We start from the raw sequence: 21,588 nt of genomic DNA, 5'->3' as shown, positions 1-21,588 counted from the left end.
TGCTATTTGTCCCATCCATTCTTTGTTCTTTTTTTTTTCTTCCTTTTCTGCCTCCTTTTGTGTTAACTGAGTGTTCTTTATGATTCTTTCATTTTATTTCCTTTTTTGGCTTATTAGCTATAACTCTTATTTTAGAGGTGCATCAGAGGTTACAGCATACATCTTTAATTTACTACAATCTACTTTCAAGAGATGTTATACAACTTCATGGATTACATGCAAGTCATAACAATATACTTCCATTTCTCTTCTCCCAGTCTTTATGCTATTGTTGTCAAATTGTACTTAAACATATATTAGAAACACCATAATGCATTGTTGATAGTTTCATTTAAAGAGTTACTTTTCTTCTAAAGAGATGTGAATAATAAAAAATCACATACATGTAGTTACCACTTCTGGAGTTCATTCCTTTGTGTAGATTTGCATTTCCATCTGGTATTACTTTCTTCCTTGCCTAAACAACTTTTAAAACAAACAAACAAATAAAAAACAAACAAACAAAACACATCTCTTGTAGTGCATTTCTGTTGGTGATGAATTCTTTGAGCTTTTCTATGTCCAAAAAAATCCTTAATTCACCTTCATTTTTGAATGGTATTTTCACTGTGTATAGTATTCAAGGTTGATAGTTCTTTCCTTTCAGTACTTTAAAGATGTTGCTCCTCTGTCTTCTGGCTTGGACTTTTCCAACACGAAATCCGCTGTCATCTTTATCTTTGTTCCACTCTATGAAATGTGACTATCTTCTCTGGCTACTTTTCAAAGTTTCTTTTTATTACTGGTTTTGAGCCACTTTATTATGATGTGCCCTAGTATAGATTTGTGTTTCTTGTGCTTTGGGCTTATTGAGCATCTTAGTTTCATGGGTTTATAGTTTTTACCAAGTACAGAAAATTCTGGGCCATTATCTCTTCAAATAATTTTCTGTCCCCCTGGAATGCAATTTCAGCACTAACTATGCAGAGTTAGTGCAGATTTCACAGGTTAAGGGCACAGTCCCCCACAAGACTCCTCTCACTTCAGACACCAGCCATAACTCTGGGGTTCCCAGGCTACCCATACTTCTGACTAACTGGCCATGAATTTGGGGGTTTCCATTATCCTCTGAGGTTCAACAACTTGCCCAAATGACCCACAGAACTGGGGACAGTAATGTATTATGATTACTATTCTATTATAAAGGATACAAATGAGGACCAGCCAAATAAGAGATGCATAGGGCAAGGTCTGGGAAGGTCTAAAATGTGGAGCTTCTGTGTCCTCAAGATGTGTCACCCTCCTAGCACATTACCGTGTATCGTTAACCAGGGGGAGCTCAATTGTGCTTCAGTGTCCAGACTTTTTAATTGGGCTTCATTATGTAGACATGATTGATTGAATCACTGGTCACACGACTGAATTCAATCTCCAGGCTCCCTGCCTCTTTGGAGGTCAGGCTGATATCACCTGGCTGAAAGTCTCAACCTGTAATCACATGGTCGGCCTTTCTGGCATGGGAAGCCCTCATCCTGGAACTATATAGGGGCCCACAATGAGTCACCTCATTAGTATAAACTCAGGCATGTCCCAGGAGCCCACCATGAAAAACAAAGACACTCATCATTCGGGAAATTCCGAGGCTTTAGAAGTTCCGTCCTAGGAAACTGCGACTAAGACCTGACAAATTCTTTATTTAACAACATCCTCTCTTCCATTTATAAGTATGTTAAGTTGCTTGAAGTTAGGCCCCACAGCTCACTGATGCTCTTTTCATTTTTCTTTCTTTTTTTATGTCTCTATGTCTCATTTTGGATAGTTTCTATTCTATGTCTTCAAGTTCACTAGTCATTTAATTTGCAATGTTTAATCTCCTGTTAATCTAATCTGGTATATTTTTCACCCCAGACACCTTAGTTTTCATCTCTACGAGTTCAGTTTGGGTCTTTAAAAAAGTATTCAGTTTTTGATATCTGTTTTAATATACTTGTCTGCTAATTTTAACATCTGTGTCAGTTCTGAGTCAGTTTCAATTGATCGATTTTTCTCCTAATCATCAATTGTATTCTTGTTTCTTTGCATGCCTGGTGTTGCCAGCCATTTTGAATTTTACCTTTTTGAGTGCTGGATATTTTTATATTCTTTTATTCTCAAGTTCTGAATAGAATAAATATTTTATGTTCTGCGATGCTGTTAAGTTACTTTGAAAAACCCTCTCATCCTTCTAGATTTTGCTTTTCAGATCTGTTAGACAGGACTGAGTGCTATCTAATTTAGGGCTAATTATTCCCCACTACTGAGGCAAGACTCCTATGACTACTCTACCTAAAGTGCCGTGTATTATGAGGTTTTCCAGTCTGGATGGTAGAGACAGATATTATTCTTGATTGGCCCTGTGTGACTTATGGGTACTGTTCCCTCTAATTTGGGGTAGCTCTTTCTTCAGCTTTGGTTACTTTCCTCACATATATCTGCTGATCAGTACCTCTGATGAATACTCATGGAGGAGTTCTGAAGCTCTCTGGAGTTTTCTCTCTGTGCATTTCTTTCCTCTTTGGTGCTCTGTCCCAAGAATTCTAGCTACTTTGGTCCCTCTAGATTCTCAGCTCTGTCTCCTAAACTCAGGGAGTTCCCTGAACTCTGCCTAGGGTCCCCATCAACACACTGTGGCTTGGAAACTTTCTCAAGGCAATCATAAGGATCACTTTGTTTGTTTACTGTTTCTCAGGAATCACTATCTTTTGTTGCCAGATGTCTGGCACCTTGAAAACCATTATTTTGTATTTCTTGCCTGACGTTTTTGTTGTTTCGGGTAGGAAGGCAAATCCAATCCCAGTTACTCCATTTTGGTCAGAAATGGAAGATCTGATGATTGTATATGTTAATTTTATTTCCTACTATTTTACTGAATTATTTTATTGTTTTGAGTTTTATCACTGATTCTCTTGGGTTTCCAGGTTTACTGTCACGTCATCTATGAATACTTTACTTCTTCAGCCATTCTTATGCCTCTAATTGTTTTCTCTTGTACAGTATAATTACTCTAGTACAATGCTGAACAGTAATGGATATTGTGACATCCTTGCCCTGTCTCTGATTTTAATGGAAATGCCTCTAATGTTTTTCTATACTGGCTTTAGCGCTAGGTATATATATTATAATCATGTTAAGAAAGTATCTCAAATATCTACTTTCTTGAGCATTTTTTAATGAATGGGTGTTAAATTTTGTCCAAAGTGATTTCAGCATCTATTGAGACAATCATAATTTTTTTCTTAGAAACAACATGTGATATTAAAAAAGATCCTAATACTGAAGCAATCTTGACTTCCTGGAATAAATCCCACCAGGTTGTATGCATCTTTTTAATATTTTATTTATTACTTTTTATTATTAATCATGAATTATATTCATTTGCAATTTTCTTTTTTGTACTGTCTGTACCTGGTTTATGTATCAGTTGTTTCATAGAAGGAGCTATAGAGTTTTCCTTCCTTTTCAATTCTCTGGAATAATTTATTAAGCATTAGGACTATCTGGTCTTTGAAGGTTTTGTAGAATTCCCTTGTGAAACTACCTGGGCCTGGTGCTTTTTGTGGGGTAGTTCCTTAATAAAGATCTCTACTTCTTCTAAGGAAATTACTTTGTTAAGCTTTCTAAATAAAATGGGGTTGGGCTTCCCTGGTGGCGCAGTGGTTGAGAGTCCACCTGCTAATGCAGGGGACATGGGTTCAAGCTCTGGTCCGGAAGGATCCTACATGCCACGGAGCAGCTGGGCCCGTGCGCCACAACTACTGAGCCAGAGCTCTACAGCCCATGAGCCACAACTGCTGAGCCAATGCACCACAACTACTGAAGCCCGTGTGCCTAGAGCCCATGCTCTGTGACAGGAGAGGCCACCACAATGAGGAGCCCTAACGCTGCAGCAAGGAGTGGCCCCCACTCACCTCAACTGGAGAAGGCCCGTGCACAGCAACGAGGACCCAACACAGCCAAAAATAGATAAATAAAATAAATAAATAAATAAAATGGGATCAATTTTGGTCAGATGTATTTTCCTAGGAAATTTTCCATTTCAGCTAGGTTTTCAAATTTATTTCCAAATAAATTTGAGGCCTGCAAAATAGTCTTTTATGATTTTTAAAAAATTTCTTCTGTTCCTCCTTGTCATTTCTTATTTTGTCTATTAGTTCTTTCTCCTTTTTCTTGATGAAATTAGTTAATTGGTCGTCTATTTTGTTAAAGTTTTCCCCATACCAAGATTTCAACTTACTGAAAGTGCTACTGTTTTTAAAATTCTCTATCTCTTTGGTTTCTATTATTGGGGGTGGGTGATGGGTACATGGGGGTTCAGTAGATCACTCTGCCTGCATTTGTATATGCTCAAAATTATCCATAATAAAAATAAGAGAAATTACATATACACATGGTATAAAATCAAGGAGTATATAAGAACTTATGGTGGAAGAACCATTCTACCAACCTACCCCATCCATGCACCTTTAGCCCCACTTCTTTTGAATCATTTATATTTTTATTTCTTTTGCTGCTTAGCTCTATAATTAAACATAAAATTTAATTATTATTTAAGTATAATTAAATACTATGTTACAATTACTTTTTTTTAATAGGCATCACTTTTTAAAATTAATTTATTTTTAAAAATTTATTTATTTTTGGCTGTGCTGGGTCTTCATTGCTGCACTCAGGCTTTCTCTAGTTGTGGAGAGCGGGGGTTACTCTTCATTGCAGCGTGCGGGCTTCTCATTGCAGTAGCTTCTCTTGTTGTGGAGCACAGGCTCTAGGCGTGTGGGCTTCAGTGATTGTGGCACATGGGCTCAGTAGTTGTGGCTCGCGGGCTCTAGAGCACAGGCTCAGTAGTTGTGGCACATGGGCTTAGGTGCTCCGCAGCATGTGGGATCTTCCTGGACCAGGGCTCAAGCCCGTGTCCCCTGCATTGGCAGGTGGGTTCTCAAGCACTGCACCACCAGTGAAGTCCCTACAATTACTTTTCTTTATAGCTCTATCAACTTTAGACAATATCTATTATTCTTTGCTAGGGAAGATGAGGGTTTAGCTCATTTAAACTGTCCCACTTTACTCACCTTACCCAATATTTGAGGTTATGATTTTTAGTTCTTGTATTGGTTATCTTTGTAAACTGCAAATAATCTATTTATACATTTTTCACCCCATTCATCTTAGTGCCTTAATTTCCTTTTACATAGGATGATGATTATAGCACCCCTACCCTTATTTTCTCTTCTCCCTCTTTTTCTCTTTCACATTTTGTTGGCAATATTTTGACTTTTACATTGTTCAGGTTGTTTAAATACTGTTCTGCAACCATAATAAAATTTTCTACAGTTAATCCATAGAGTGACTTTAGGTGTTATACATCAAAATATTTTATGACATTTTGATTATATAAATACTGTTGAATGCTAAGTTAAGCAGCATATAAGGAATGCATTTCATTTCTTATTGGTCCAACATCATGTCCCTTGGGGGCATTCAAAGGAGAATGTTCCAGGCATTGAGGTTAGATGAACTTCCTTTTCTTACCCTCCATCAGTTGTTTATAATCATGTCACATTTCAGTTTGCTTCGTGTTTATACATGACTGTCTTACACAGTTTTTTCATTTTTCAAGGAGTTTCTAATTGCTTTTCTTTAGCTTGTTGATACACGATGCTGCATCTTCATCATATTCTCCAGTTTCCCTGTTCTCACATGTAACAACTATCCCCTTCTACCTCCCTTTCCAGAGAAATCCTCCACCTTCTCTATTCTGGACTGGCTGTTCTTCAGTTGCCAACCTGGGACTTTATTTCACTGCTTCTCTGGATCGAATCCACTCTTTCCTGTATCTCATGCATTTCTCTTTTTTGTTTTACTTAATTTGCTGTAGAATATATTCCCATAACTCTCTAAGAAGACAGGAGATAAACTTTCTGAATTTTTAAATGACTTTATTCTAACCTCATATCCGATTGATAGCTTGGCAGGATGTAGAAATCTGAATTCAAATCCATTTCCCCAGAGTTGCCAATGAGAATCTAATACCATCCTGATTCTTATTCTTATTAAGGTGACCTGGTTTTTCTCTCTGGGGGATTCCAGTGGTTTTCTAAAATTTCAAGAGGACTGGTTTATGTATATCTTTTTTTTATTCACTGTGTTTGGCACTCAGAGGCTCCTCTCAACCAGAAGATTTATATTCTGTGTATTATGGTTCTGTGGGCAGTAACTGGAGGGAACATGAGAGGCTGGGATGGGAGGGTCACATTCTGTTTTTGATCAGATGATGGTTACACAGGCATGTTGTACTTCCTCAAGAAAGGAAACAGGAATCCCACTGGGTTCCTGCTCTCTGGACCCATCCTATCACTCCAGTCTTTCCAATTCTCTCCATCCTGTATTATTTCCTTGATGACTCTTATATTATTTCTTTGATGATTTCCTTCTCTCCGTTTTTTCCCTTCTTTCTTCCTCAGATTTCAGTTAGTTAGACGTTGAAATTCTTGAATTGGTCCTTTATGTCTTCTCTTCTGTCTCTCTCTTTCTCCCCCATCTGTGAGTTTGAGTGTGCCAGAGATATCCTTAACTTTAGTTTCCAGGCCTTATGTTGAAATTTAAAATTTTGGCACTTACATTTTAAAATTCAAACAGCTCTTTCTTGTGTCAGCATCTATTCTTGTTTTATATAATCTCCCTGAATATAGTAATTATTTTTTAAAAATGCCTTTTTAGAACAGTTTTAGCCTTCCAGAAAAACTGAGAAGACAGTATAAAGTTCCCATATATTTGCACCCAGATCCCTAATTATTAATATCTTACATTAGCATTTGCTATAATTAATAAGCCAATATTGATACATTATTATTACTATTACTCAAGGCCATACTTAATTCACATTTCCTTAGTTGTTACCTAATGTATTTTTTTCTGTTCTAGGATCTCGTATTACATTTAGCTGTTGTACCTCCTTACGCTCCTTCCGGCTAAGACAGTTTTTCAGACTTCCCTTCTTTCTGACAATCTTGACAGTTTTGATGAGTACTGGCCAGACACTATCTAGGATGTTCCTCTACTGGAATTTGTCTTAACATGCTCTATTGTTTGTTAATTTGTCAGGCTGCACTTTACATTTGGGAACCAGGTAAGGAGTCAACTGGTCAACTGCTCTGTATACCAGCCTTCAATGATTCCCCATTTCTAATACTTCTCATCAGCTCTGCCAACTCCAAGTTTACAGCCTCTCTGGGATCCTAACAAGCAGAGTGGAACAGAGTAGCTCACTTCTCCACTGCAGCCCATACACAGCCCCTCGTTCCAGGCTGTGGTCTCCTTAGCCTGCTTCTGCTTTCTATCTCCAAGGAATACTACGTATCTTGTATACTGATTTTTTTCCTCCTCTGTTCCTCTATGCCATTCCATTAACTTTCATGGATTTATTCCTTTTAAATATCTATATTTTAACTGGAGGAGTTTGGAAAAGAATGGGAGGAGAATGTATCAGTCTGTCATCTTTTACCAGAAGACTCCATACGTCCACTTCTTATATGAAAATAAAACTTCTTACATTTAAGGGACGGAAGTAAAAATGTCCACTAATTCATAATTTTGTTGTTTGTTCATAATTCTCTTGGTACAGCTTCATTTATATTCCTGTCAAAGCTTTTATTAAAGCTTCTGATAAAACTCAGTCAAGGCAGGTCCCCATAGGAAAAAGAATTCACCCATATGAACCTTTCACGAAGCAATTATGTGTGGAGTCGTGGGGAGGTTAAGGGAACAAACAAGGGAGTGGAAGGCACCGGGGATGAGCAACAGAAAGATATTGTTACAATCCCTAGGGCCAAAGGGCAAGGGGAGGAACAGAGCTACAGGAGCCCAGTAGGCACTACAACTGTGGAGAAGTGGCCATCCAGCAGAAGCTGTATTATAGAGAAATACATTACTGTGCTGAAGCAAAGAGTTGGGAAGAAATGCTAACTTCTTTCTTTTCTGCCCTCCCACCTCCTGGCGGTGCTATCCATCTGCCAGACCCAACCAGAAGCTCTTAGGGGAAGGGGGCCAAAAAGATGCAGTTTGTAGGAGACAGAGCACGACTGCGAATGGATTGAGCTGGTGAGGGTGAGGGGTGGCTGGAGAACTTTCACAAAACATAAATAGGAACACATAATATTGGATATTATGTATGATGATCTTGATTAAATGTAAGAAACGATTAACAATCCTCATTCCCATGAACACTTTTTAAAGGGGAACAAAAACATGTAGCAGATGAGTCTAAGGATAATCAAGGCTACCATGCAAATTAAGACAAGCTCAAAACCCTGCACACAAAATAAATTACAACCAAACTTCATTTTCTGAACATGTAAAACTGTTCCAACAACTAGAAATCTATGTCATACAGTGTTAGAAGTCAGGATAGTGGTTCCCCTAGGGCAGCAGTGACTGGGAGGGAGCATGAAGAACTTTGGGAGTACTGGTAATTTTGGTTATTCATCTGGGTGCTAGTTACACAGATGTGCTCACACTGTGAAAATTAATTGATGCACTGTGATTAATGTGTCTTTTTGTGTATGTATGTTGCAATTCAACAAAAATCTATTAAAAAATTGATGGTAGCCACGAATACAACTTAAAAAAACCTGCACTACATTAATGCATCTTTCTGCCCTTCTTTAGGTATCCTAACTAACAGTAAACAAGGATTTACTAGAACAACTAAAAAAATGATGTGCATTCAACAGAAATGAAAGGCAGGTCTCAGCTTCAAGTAATTTGTGAACTACTTAGAAAAATGTAATATTTAAATATGAAATTAAGAATATTAACAAGTAATGTATCAGGCTATGAAGAATGCTATAATAAAAACAGATCCAGTATTGGCATGCAATTGATTCTCATCAGAAGGCCTGGATATAAATATTCCCCAAGTGGGCTCTTTCTGTTGGAGATCTCTTTCTCTTTAACCTTAACAAAGGTCTACTCAACTAGGCCAATTTCCTGGTTTCAGAAGGTGCTTCTGTGACTGCTGTGGGTGGGCAAGAGGAGAGGCTGAGTAAGGCCTCTCTCTTCTGCTTCAGTGGGAGTAGCCCTGTTTTATCTGTTTCATACTATTATCTGTTTATACTATTATCAGTGTTAATTTTCTCTAAACAAAAGGATTTTGCTGCTAAAACAAGCTTGGAAACAACTCGTCTAGAAATCTGACCTCTAAATTTGTATATCTCAGTTGACATATCTCACAGTTGAAAAAATTTTAAAAGCCTCTGAAACTCTAAAAATAAAACCCATTTTTAAAAGGAAATGAAAATTACCTGAAGTAAAGGAACAAAATCATCCTGTTCTAGATAGCTGCAGCTGGGCTTTGCAAGGAGACAGATAAACTTAGAGGCATCATCATGATGGTTACTCAGCAACCTAGAAAAGAAACAATTGCTTAGGAAGACTGGCTACTATGAACAATGACTACAACATCAATAGTTGGTAATTTCAGTCTGATCTGGAGGCCATTTAGATCAAGAATCAAGTGCTCTCTTTTCAGTGATTAAAAAAAAGGAAATTTTTCCATGCTCTTGATTTTGTCAAAGGGCCATCTTAATAAAAGCTCAACAACAAGACGGTACATTATTTTTGTAGAATGCTTCTGAGACCACAGAGTCAACTGAACTAATGCATGTAAAAATACACTTGAAAGAGAATGTCTGTTCAGGTTAGCTTAGGGCATCTGGAACCAGAACTCCAGAGCTGCCCACTAGGAGGGAACACATCTGATGGACCACTACATACCACGTAAGACATGAACTTCTGCTTGTCCAGGCTGGCAGACATATTCAGGACTAACATGATAGGGGGCTTTTGAAATTAGACTTTGAAGCACCAGGCTTAAGAAGAAAATGAAGGCCCTATTAAATCTTCAAGTTCTAAGAATTCCTCACATCCAACTAATTGCTGGACATTTCCATCTGGATGCTATACTCTGACAGCAAAGTCAAAATAGCGAAAACCAAATTTAAAATCTTCCCTCAAAGTCATGGATGTCTATTTTTGTTAATGGTGGTACCACTCCAAGTTATCTGGGCTTGAAAATTTGAAGTCATTTTAAACTTATTTCCCTTCCTTATTCTCCACATCCAATTAGTTTCCAACCTTTCTTGCTTTTCTTCCTTAATCATTTACTGAATGCTAATTGTGTGCCAGATACTGTCTGGCCTTGTGAATACTTGAAATACAAAGAAAATAAGACATAGTTTTTTGTTTGTTTGTTTGTTTATGCGGTACACGGGCCTCTCACTGTTGTGGCCTCTCCCGTTGTGGAGCACAGGCTCTGGACGCGCAGGCTCAGCGGCCATGGCTCACGGGCCCAGCCGCTCCGGGGCATGTGGGATCTTCCCGGACCGGGGCACGAACCCGTGTCCCCTGTATCGGCAGGCGGACTCTCAACCACTGCACCACCGGGAAGCCCAAGACAGTTTTGTGCCCTGTAAGGAACTTACAGTCTAGTGAAAGAGCTACACCAATAAGATGTATAATCCTGTATAATGTTATTACAGAAGTAATAAACTCAGGGTGTCATGGAAAGACACAGGAGGACCAGTGAAATTCCCTGAAGAGTTGTGAAGTAGGAAAGTGGCCTACTGCAGATCAAGAGGGATGCATGTACAAAGACCTGGTGTGAGACTGCACAGATTATGAGCAGCTGCAAGCACTGGGGTGGTAAGGGAAGGGGACATGGTAGGATTGGACCCTGGAGGCCCTTTTATGTTAGGTCAAGAAGCCTGGACTTTCGCCTACTCGCAGAAGAATTTTAACTTGGACTGTGACATGATCAGATGTGTTTTTCATAAATATCAAGCAGAAATCTTTCCAAGGGCCTGAGCATGGATACTGGCAGTGGGAGACGAAGAAAAAGGGGCAAATATGGTTCAAGTGAAAGGAAATGGTAGTTGATAGGTGTGGAGGGGTAAAAGGGGGGAAGTCCATGATGACTCCCAGCTTTCTATTTTAGACCACTAGGTGCTTGGAATTTGGGATGGGAATACTAGAGTCCTGAGGAATATTTCCTCAAAACATTTTAGACAACCATTCCTTCCTTCCTATTTCTGTTTTATCATCAAGTCCAGGGTCTTATTACTTCATGCTGAGACCTTTAGAAGGGAAGAGGGTCATAACAGGCTTCAGTGTCCATGCAACCTCACATCATGGACAATTCATCATTCTAAAACATTCTTTGATTATATAATTCCCTTTTCCAAAAATGTTCAACAGTTTTCTACCACTTATATGAGTAAGTCTGGATGTCTAAGTTGGACATTTAAGGCCCTCTTTAATTAGGCTAGAGTCTGCCTATCTCACTACTATGCTAAATGAAACGTCCACTCCGGGCAGCTGGCCTGAACCACTCTTCTCTGAGCGTGCTGTGTGCATTCTTGCCTCGGTGCCATTTCTCATGTTGTTTTACTCTCCTAGAATACCATCTCTCCCAAGTTTGCTATCTGAACGCTGGCTATTCTTTAAGGTCCAGCTAATAAACTACCTCTTTCAAAAAACCTTCTCTGACAACTAAATTCCTTACTGATCTTTGTACTATTTAATTTGTATGTATTACATACACCATTGTACCACGAACTTTCTTTTTATTTCTCTGGCACCTAAAGGGCAGGCAAAGTTATAGCTCTTTTTTTCCCTTAACACTAGATAGACATAGTGACTTTCACATTGAAGATTCTCAAAAAATGTTTGTGATCTAACAGATATACCCTTAACTGACTTCATTTGTGATTATTAAAGCCATAGAATGATCTTTATATTTATTTTCCTTATCATTTTTCAGCATGCTCAGCACCCCCAAAATTAAATAAATATATATTTCAGAAAAAGATTACTGAAATAGGTGTTGATGGGAATCACCTCTTAGGATAAGAAAATGGGTGGGATGATCACAACAAAAGGCAGTGAGGTATAGCACCTCTAAGTACAAACTGCACAGACACTGACAGATGAGAGACTCTCTAAGAGGGAAAAGTCAAATTAGGTATGGCCTTTTGCGATCAGAAGCATGAATCAGAGAGAAAAGGTGAATTCTGATTCTCAGCCAATGCTAGTGGCTGGTGAACTCTATAAGGCAGGAGAGAAAGAGATTAAAAAAAGTCGTGAAAGCTGGAGAAAGAAGGTAAACATAGCTATTCTAAACTATCATCCAGAGCTCTTAGGATGAAATATTGTTTTGTTAGTGGAAAAATGACACTTTGACATGAAAAGGTAAGAGGAAGTAAAGCATAAAAAAGCTGGGACAATATAACTGACTCTGTGTAAGAGGAGCTCTGTCACAAAGCTGGTAAACTGGGAACTCAAAAAGAAAAGCTGTGGAGCAATGCCTTTCCCCTAAAAATGTCTTGACTGCAAGAGAAACAGATGTCAAAGTACAGATACGAAATGGGCAGCAGAGCAGGGAAGGGAAGGGGAGCAGAGGCAGGGGAACAAGAGCCTGTTAAGGTGTTCATGCTCAGACCACTCAGAGGAGGGCTCAGAAGCCTCCACCCCATAAACACTGGGACAGGAGGCAAACTATTTCCTGTTTTGCTGTTAACTTTTGTATTTGACTTTCCCCCCAAGATTATATAGAGCCTATTATTGGAGCAAGTCAGCATGTGTATGTATATGCCAATATGTTTTAATTCTGTGTCATTATCTGCCAGTTATTTTTTTTTAATTTTTAAAAATTTATTTTTTGGCTGCACGTGGGCTTTCTCTAGTTGTGGTGAGTGGGGGCCACTCTTTGTTGCGGTACGCAGGCTTCTCCTTGCGGTGGCTTTTCTTGTTGTGGAGTATGGGCTCTAGGCACGTGGGCCTCAGTAGTTGTGTCACACGGGCCCTAGAGCGCACGGGCTTCAGTAGTTGCGGTGTGCGGGCTGTAGGGCACACGGGCTTTCAATAGTTGTGGTGTGTTGGCTCAGCAGTTGTGGCTCGTGGGCTCTAGAGCGCAGGCTCAGTAGTTGTGGTGCACAGGCTTAGTTGCTCCGCGGCATGTGGGATTTTCTAGGGCCAGGGATCGAACCCGTGTCCCCTGCACTGGCAGGCGGATTCTTAACCACTGCGCCACCAGGGAAGTCCTGCCAGTTATTTTTTTGTACTTTAAAGTTTTATATACTATACTTGGACCCAAGTCACTTTATGCAAAGGGTACAATTTGTAAAAAATTATAAAAATAAACACACGTCTTCTTTAAGGTCAGTGTGGTAATTCAAACCATCCTGCTTAGTTGCTTTGTCTCCCAAAATAGCCATACTTGAGTCTCCTTTAAAGCACGCATTTTAAGTGCTGAAAAAGGAGCTCCCGCTAGAGGGCGCTCCAGTCGTTATAGTATCTGGGCAGAAAATAAAGCTTTGATACAGAGACATCAGTTATCTGTTCACAGAATTTTAAAAAAAAATTTTTTAATGAAAAAAGACAGGGACAGTTGCTCATGCTGTATAACTTCATAAGCAGTGTCCTATAGTAACTGAAAATGAAGACTTGTGCTTCAAGTCTTTTTGCCTTTTGCCTTTGCAGAAATAATCTCTTTTTCTTAGAGATAAAATGAAAATGATTCATTTCAATAAAGGAATATAGCTGTTGCGGGTGCTGCTGCTCTGTCCACCAACAGAAATGTCCACCCTATCCCGGTGACATGAAGTCTAAGACCAAAAAACTGGCTGTTACTTTCCTTAATATTATGCAGTTAACTGCCGATAAACAAGTTGATGTACTAGTTTTTCTTTGATAGTCAGCCACAGGCTCACAAACATAGGGTCCTAGCATATTCAAAGTAACTTAGAATGTAAGTAGTTATAGTTCTTCTCTCTGGCTCTAATTTTTTATAGAATGAACTACTCCCCCCACCCCTTTTTAATCTCCCAGCTTCTTCAACACGTTCTCTGAAATAATCATAACTCACTTCTTGCTGCTTTCCCAGATTGTTAGATGGCTTTTGCCAACAATGCTGAACTCAATGGCTGAAGATACCCAGGACAAGAGCTGTGTAACATCCCTATTCTTTCTAACCCTTGTTCACACTCCACCTGAGGCATTTCTCAGGGCCTGGCACCTACCAGGGGGAGAGAAGCTAGCTGAATGAAAGCTAGAACATCTACACATTTCAAGATCTTCAATTCTGCTACTGTTATACACTGATTTCTAATAACAACAATAATAATTAATAATAGACAAGCAGACCACCCAGCTGAAGTCCTGGCTTTACTGGTAGGGAAAGGAGAGGGAATCCAAGCTGACCCCCCTATTGTTCAGGCCCTTGGCTCTATTTTCTTCCCTCAGGTTCTAGGGTGCCAGAGACAGCCAGAATGGCAAATGCCAATTCTTTTACTGGTTTACTCCTAATTAGTGCTTTTTTGCTAATTCTAGACTCCAAGGAGTTCTTCTTTTACGACTACACACACAAAAATTTTTTTTTAAGATTTTTATCTAGCTGTTTCCTATTTGCGATAGGAGAAGTGGAACGGTGACCATGGCCCTGACTTTGGAGAGTCATCCTACTGGTGTATGGGGAGTGGTTCTAGTCCTAGGGCCATTCTAGTCCTTGGTATTTGAACAACTTAGAACTATTCCCTGTAACAAAATGACTAAAATTCACCTGGAAAACATGAAGCATTTATAACTTTTAGCTTTGATGTTGTTCTTTAAAAGAAGTCCATTAACTGGTAGTCTTATATCCCCTGATCACTTTAGTTCTATTGTAATGCAAGAAGAACTTGGTGAACTCAACTTGCTGCTAGATTTTTCAAAATAAGAATACAGTTATTCATCACCTATCATGTTCTCAAGCATTATACTACTAACGGCTTTGAGGTGGCATGAAAGAATCAGAAGAATCTGTAAGCTGAATTTTGCTGCTATTATATGTTGATTTTAAATAATGATGATGATGATAGTGACATCAGGTGAACAGCATTTCCCGATAGTTCATCAGGAAGGGTATCTAGCCCAGAAAAGATGAGAAAAGCATATTTAAAGAAGGCTGATCAGTTAAAAGAGGTAGAAGGGGCATGCTATAACAGTCTCTTAAATTGATAAATATATCAAGAAATAACTTCTAAAGAAGAAAGAAGGGAGAAAAAAATAAAAGAGAGAAGTAAGTTGGATTTGAGTTTAAGAAAACTTGTCAGGATGTTAAAATCCAGGAGTATCTTGATAGATGTTCTATTCCTTTGTTACTTAACTGGAGCTTTCAAAAAGTAGTAACTAAAATCTACTAGAATTCAGCTATTTTTAAGAAATCAACTACATACAATTCTAAATTTGATCACATGAGAATGGAAGCATGTGACAAGTGTGGTCTGCTCCCCTTAAAGGAGCATTTATGTCACTGCTGCAAGAGTCAAATCCTAAGACTCAAATTGTTAACAAGTGAAACTAAGAACTACCAAATACTTATTAAAGAAGTATTTCTGAAGGTCTGTTTTACTGATTAGAGACGTAAGATAAAGGCTTAGGGAAAGAATTTGTGTGTGGGCATAATAAACTGTGAGTCATTGAATTTTACTTGTTGAAACAAAGGATAAGGGGAAAATTAATAAATGAGTAAAATAAGTGACTTTTATAAAGCATGTCATGAGGGCCGGACAATTCCTTGCCCAGCCCCAGAGTAACTGCTCTCATACTTACTTTCTCCACATGGCAATGAATGACTGGGCTGACACAAATCCTGTCCTCTCTCCCCCTGCAGCCCTGAACATGGGGGTTTTCCAATAAAGAGGACAGCCACAGACCTGCAGATAAAGCACAAATACAGTGTAAGCCAAGGGGCAGTGAAGAGATGACATGACCGAAGAAAGGGCCTTTGTGGCTTTTACCCTTCATGCCACAGTGGACAGAAGGGCCCTTGGAGGAGCAAAACTGGGGCAGAGGCAGATACATCAGCTGGGGTAGATTCAGCAAGACAGAGGGGAAACAAAATAAGAAGATGACATGTTTAATGAAGAAAATGAAAATCCATTTGCCTTTTCTTCAAGTGCATTTATAGTGATGTTTCTTTCCCCTAACCTGAAAAAGCAACGAGTCTCCCTCCCTTCCTACCACTCTTACATCATATATTTTCTACCTTTAGGAAAAAAAAGAAGTGACTGAACATCATGGTTGTATATGCTCTTCCCTCCTATGGCAGGAAAATACAGCCACCTTTATTGCTCACTCACTTGGTGTCAATACACTCTATCACCTCTCTCCCTCTCTCTCCTTTGCTTATTGTGTTATTAAGCCCCAGGTGCAAAAAGAACCAGAAAAGCCTGGACTGTTCAAGAAAACAGCTATAAATCTATTTAAATGGATACAATTCAGGTGAAAGCTGAAAGGCAAAAATTAAAATGCTATTATTTATTTAGAAGATACCACAAATGGCTACATATTATAAAAGCCTTAGAAAGAATTAAATACAATACCCTAAAAGATAATAATTTTTTTCTCCTCAATAAAAAAGCTCTTTCTTTCAATTAAGAAAAATTATTCTTATACTCTTATAAGAGACAGTCTGTACCAAATTAACCTGCTTTTTTTCTAGAGGGAAAATTCTTCCAAGTAATAATAATATCTAAATATTAGCAGAGAAGTAGTCTCTAAATGATCCCAATTTTATATACACACATAAAATGTATTCCCAAATCTGAAGCTCTTCAGAGAGTCACATCTTGTCATTGGATAAAGATATTCTTATTATTCATATTAGATATAGGATCTGTTGAGCCTTATTCTACAAAGGGAAGCTTCCCCTCTGACAGATGACTGGATGTGAACCCACAATAGGTTGAAGTGAAGCTGCTCCTGATGTGAGGCCTCGGTGCATGGGGGATCCCCACAGAAGCCTACATAGTACCTCATCTGAGATCAGTTATGCTGAGAGAATGCCCAGGGCTGCTGGGTTCATGTCAGAGATGAGGATATGGATGGTGAGATTCAGGCCAAGGGAGGTAAGTACAGGGCAGAAATGAGATTGCTTCTGCCAGGGCCACTAAAGCATGTTCTGCAAGCAGGATGGAATTTAAGATTTCTTAAGTCCAGAGGTCAAATACCTCCACTGAGGTCAAGAATGAGGGAAAGGTGTTGCTTAGCAAACAAATGGATTTTGTTTATTGTATAAATTATGACTGCCAAGGTACAAAGCTTACAATTAACATACTTTGGGTGGTAACTGTCAAATCCACTTTCCCCAATCCCAATCCTTCCTTTCATGCAGAATGGTGGTTTGCCAAGAAAATGCTCTTAAATATGACAGGCTGTTGGTAACTGCTGGAAAAGTTGGAAGAATAGCCTGTATTATGGAGGTGGGGGGTGCAGAGCCACAAAAAGGGAGAAAATACAAGGAGAGACTGGAACTGGCTTGCCAAGGTGCTTGAAGCTCCCACCACTAGAGCCACTACGGATTTTTCAGAATTGAAAGGGATCAGGAATCTTCTAGTTCATCCTTGGGAAGTGGTCACCAGCTCAGCGAAACACTTCCAGGGACTGTGCACTTACTATCTCCGGTGGGGCTACTTCCACTATTAAAAACTTTCATTTCCTTAGATTACAGTCTTTTATTCAGAAGACTCCGGTTAAAATGTGTACACATCAGCTCATAAAGAGTAGTAAATCACTGGGATTAACATTTACAAATTTTTTATGACCCAAAGGCAGAATCCTAAGAGATAAAGTACAGAATAGATATGTTTTGAAGTAGATGGGAAAGGGCTGAATTGTTTTTCTTGTAGTGGGTCACCCTGAGCAGCCAAAGGTTGGTCAACATGAGGGTATCGGGCCCTTGGAGAAAATGCCAAAAGAAAAAACTGGAAGGGCAGTGGATGGCAAGGGCTTCAGACAATACACTTTGACCATTTTTAAAAAATGTATGGCTGGTCTGCATCTGCTTGAAAACAAAGGATTAAGATAAAGAGAGTGAGCAAATAGCCAAAGCAATCTTGAGAAAGAAAAATGGAGCTGGAGGATTCAGACTCCCTGACTTCAGACTATACTACAAAGCTACAGTAATCAAGACAGTATGGTACTGGCACAAAAACAGGAACACAGATCAATGGAACAGGATAGAAAGCCCAGAGATAAACCCACACACATATGGTCACCTTATTTTTGATAAAGGAGGCAAGAATCTATAATGGAGAAAAGACAGCCTCTTCAATAAGTGGTCCTGGGAAAACTGGACAGCTACATGTAAAAGAATGAAATTAGAACACTCCCTAACACCATACACAAAACATAAACTCAAAATGGATTAAAGACCTAAATGTAAGGCCAGACACTATAAAACTCTTAGAGGAAAACATAGGCAGAACACTCTATGACATAAATCACAGCAAGATCCTTTTTGACCCACCTCCTACAGAAATGGAAATAAAAACAAAAATAAACAAATGGGACCTAATGAAACTTCAAAGCTTTTGCACAGCAAAGGAAACCATAAACAAGACGAAAAGACAACCCTCAGAATGGGAGAAAATAATTGCAAATGAAGCAACTGACAAAGGATTAATCTCCAAAATTTACAAGCAACTCATGCAGCTCAATATCAAAAACCAAACAACCCAATCCAAAAATGGGCAGAAGACCTAAACAGACATTTCTCCAAAGATATACAAATTGCCAAAAAACACATGAAAGGATGCTCAACATCACTAATCATTAGAGAAATGCAAATCAAAAGTACAACGAGGTATCACCTCACACTAGTCAGAATGGCCATCATCAAAAAAATCTACAAACAGTAAATGCTGGATAGGGTGTGGAGAAAAGGGAAGCCTCTTGCACTGTTGGTGGGAATGTATATTGATACAGCCACTATGGAGAACAGTATGGAGTTTCCTTAAAAAACTAAAAACAGTACTACCATATGACCCAGCAATCCCACTACTGGGCATATACCCTGAGGAAACCATAATTCAAAAACAGTCATGTACCACAATGTTCACTGCAGCTCTATTTACAATAACCAGGACATGGAAGCAACCTAAGTGTCCATCAACAGATGAATGGATAAAGAAGATGTGGAACATATATACAATGGAATATTACTCAGCCATATAAAGAAACGAAATTGAGTTATTTGTAGTGAGGTGGATGGACCTAGAGTCTGTCATACAGAGTGAAGTAAGTCAGAAAGAGAAAAACAAATACTGTATGTTAACACATATATATGGAGTCTAAAAAGAAAGTGGTTCTGAAGAAACTAGGGACAGGACAGGAATAAAGATGCAGACATAGAGAATGGACTTGAGGACATGGGGAGGGGGAAGGGTAAACTGGGACAAAGTGAGAGAGTGGCATTGACATATATACACCACCAAATGTAAAATAGATAGCTAGTGGGAAGCAGCCGTATAGCACAGGGAGATCAGCTCGGTGCTTTGTGACCACCTAGAGGCGTGGGAGGGAGATGCAAGAGGGAGGGGATATGGGGATATATGTATACATATAGCTGATTCACTTTGTTATACAGCAGAAACTAACACACCATTGTAAAGCAATTATACTCCAATAAAGATGTTAAAAAATTTTTTTAAAAATTAAGTGGGTTTCTTGCAGACAAAAAAAAAAGATAAAGGGAGTTAGGAGATCAATAAGAACCTAAAAAAAAAGTAAATGATATCAACCTGAGTGCAACAGAATAGAAACTTTTATAACGAAGGAGAGAACAAGCTCATGTCAAGGCTTTTTACAAAGGAAAAGACTGGATGACAAGTAAGGAAGTACAGGACGTGCTGAAAATGGGTTTAGGAAACTGAGGTTTAGAGGAGGAGACAAGAGTCAGCGTTGCTGGAGCAAAGAAAGCTTGACTGACACCTATAATTAGATCTAAAAATGGCCCAACAACATAAAGAACTGAAAGCAAGATTGTCTAATGATACACAGGAAGAGATGATCACCCAATATTTGTAATGTTCTTTAACATTTTTAAAATGTCTCATGCTCGTTATTTCATTTGGCCCTGACATGATCCCATACAGAAGAGGGTGGGTATTTTTATCCAGTTCTGCAGATGAAGAAAAAAAGGTACAGAGAGGCTAGCTTACAGGCCACAGGAACAATGGGTCAAGATGGTACTGTATCAGCCAATTAGAGGAGCTGGAGGGCTTTGTTCAGTTCGGAAGACTTTCATTCTTTTCTCTCAACTTTCTCTTAGAGGCTAAAACTCAGTGGTGACAAATACTTCCCTTGCTGTTCCTCAGTTTCTGTTCCTATGCTTTTTTTTTTTTTTGTGGTACGCGGGCCTCTCACTGTTGTGGCCTTTCCTGTTGCGGAGCACAGGCTCTGGACGCACAGGCTCAGTGGCCACGGCTCACGGGCCCAGCCGCTCTGCGGCATGTGGGATCTTCCCGGACCGGGGCACGAACCCGTGTCCCCTGCATCGGCAGGTGGACTCTCAACCACTGCGCCACCAGGGAAGCCCATCCTATGCTGCTTTTGCTCCTCTTAGATTCATTCTCTAGTCATTTCTTCTCCATTACTACTTAAAGCTGTGGAAAAAAGTACAAACTACGCACTGAGAATTTAATCAGAAATGGACATTAATCTCTCCACGCTGTTTGAGGTTGAAGATGAATGAGCTAAACTTCACCAACAGATGCAGATTTCATAAACAGAGTTTTCTTTGCACTTAAAAAACAGACCCCAGTCTCTACAGCTACACTTAAGCATCACGGAGAGTAGACTGTAAACTCAAGCTGGCCTTCCAAGTAGCTTTATAAGAGAGAGATTTTTCTCTTTTCTTTTGATGTGGACCATTTTTATTTTATTTTTTTATTTATTTATTTTTTTTTGCGGTACGCGGGCCTCTCACTGTTGTGGCCTCTCCTGTTATGGAGCACAGGCTCTGGACGCGCAGGCTTAGCGGCCATGGCTCACGGGACTAGCCGCTCCGCGGCATGTGGGATCTTCCTGGACCGGGGCGTGAACCCGTGTCCCCTGCATCGGCAGGCGGACTCTCAACCACTGCGCCACCAGGGAAGCCCATCCTTTGCTGCTTTTGTTCCTCTTAGATTCATTCTCTAGTCATTTCTTCTCCATCACTACTTAAAGCTGTGGAAAAAAGTACAAACTACACACTGAGAATTTAATCAGAAATGGACATTAATCTCTCCACGCTGTTTGAGGTTGAAGATGAATGAGCTAAACTTCACCAACAGATGCAGATTTCATAAACAGAGTTTTCTTTGCACTTAAAAAACAGACCCCAGTCTCTACAGCTACACTTAAGCATCACGGAGAGCAGACTGTAAACTCAAGCTGGCCTTCCAAGTAGCTTTATAAGATAGAGATTTTTCTCTTTTCTTTTGATGTGGACTTTTTTTTTTTTTTTTTTTTTTTTTTTTGCGGTACGCGGGCCTCTCACGTTGCGGAGCACAGGCTCCGGACGCACAGGCTCAGCGGCCATGGCTCACGGGCCCAGCCGCTCCGCGGCATGTGGGATCTTCCCGGACTGGGGCACGAACCCGTGTCCCCTGCATCAGCAGGCGGACTCTCAACCACTGCGCCACCAGGGAAGCCCTGATGTGGACCATTTTTAAAGACTTTACTGAATTTGTTACCATATTGCTTCTGTTTTATGTTTTG

General features: G+C 39.5%; 1 protein-coding gene across 4 annotated transcripts in view; it reads right to left on the bottom strand.

Moving 5' to 3' along the window:
* Positions 1-21,588, bottom strand: part of PPP2R3A (protein phosphatase 2 regulatory subunit B''alpha) — a 222,305-nt gene that overhangs the window by 111,888 nt on the left and 88,829 nt on the right. For all 4 annotated transcript variants that reach the window (XM_060011301.1, XM_060011303.1, XM_060011302.1 and 1 more), the window contains 2 exons: positions 15,658-15,761; positions 9,315-9,417 (listed from right to left, as the gene is read on the bottom strand). In XM_060011301.1, the coding sequence (XP_059867284.1) occupies positions 9,315-9,417; positions 15,658-15,761 (207 nt within the window). The remainder of the gene's footprint in view (positions 1-9,314; positions 9,418-15,657; positions 15,762-21,588) is intronic.

This window comes from Delphinus delphis, chromosome 4, assembly GCF_949987515.2.
Source record: "Delphinus delphis chromosome 4, mDelDel1.2, whole genome shotgun sequence".
In the NCBI taxonomy this organism is placed as follows: Eukaryota; Metazoa; Chordata; class Mammalia; order Artiodactyla; family Delphinidae; genus Delphinus; species Delphinus delphis.
Note: the sequence above shows the minus strand (reverse complement) of the source record. Positions and strands in the feature narration are given on the sequence as shown.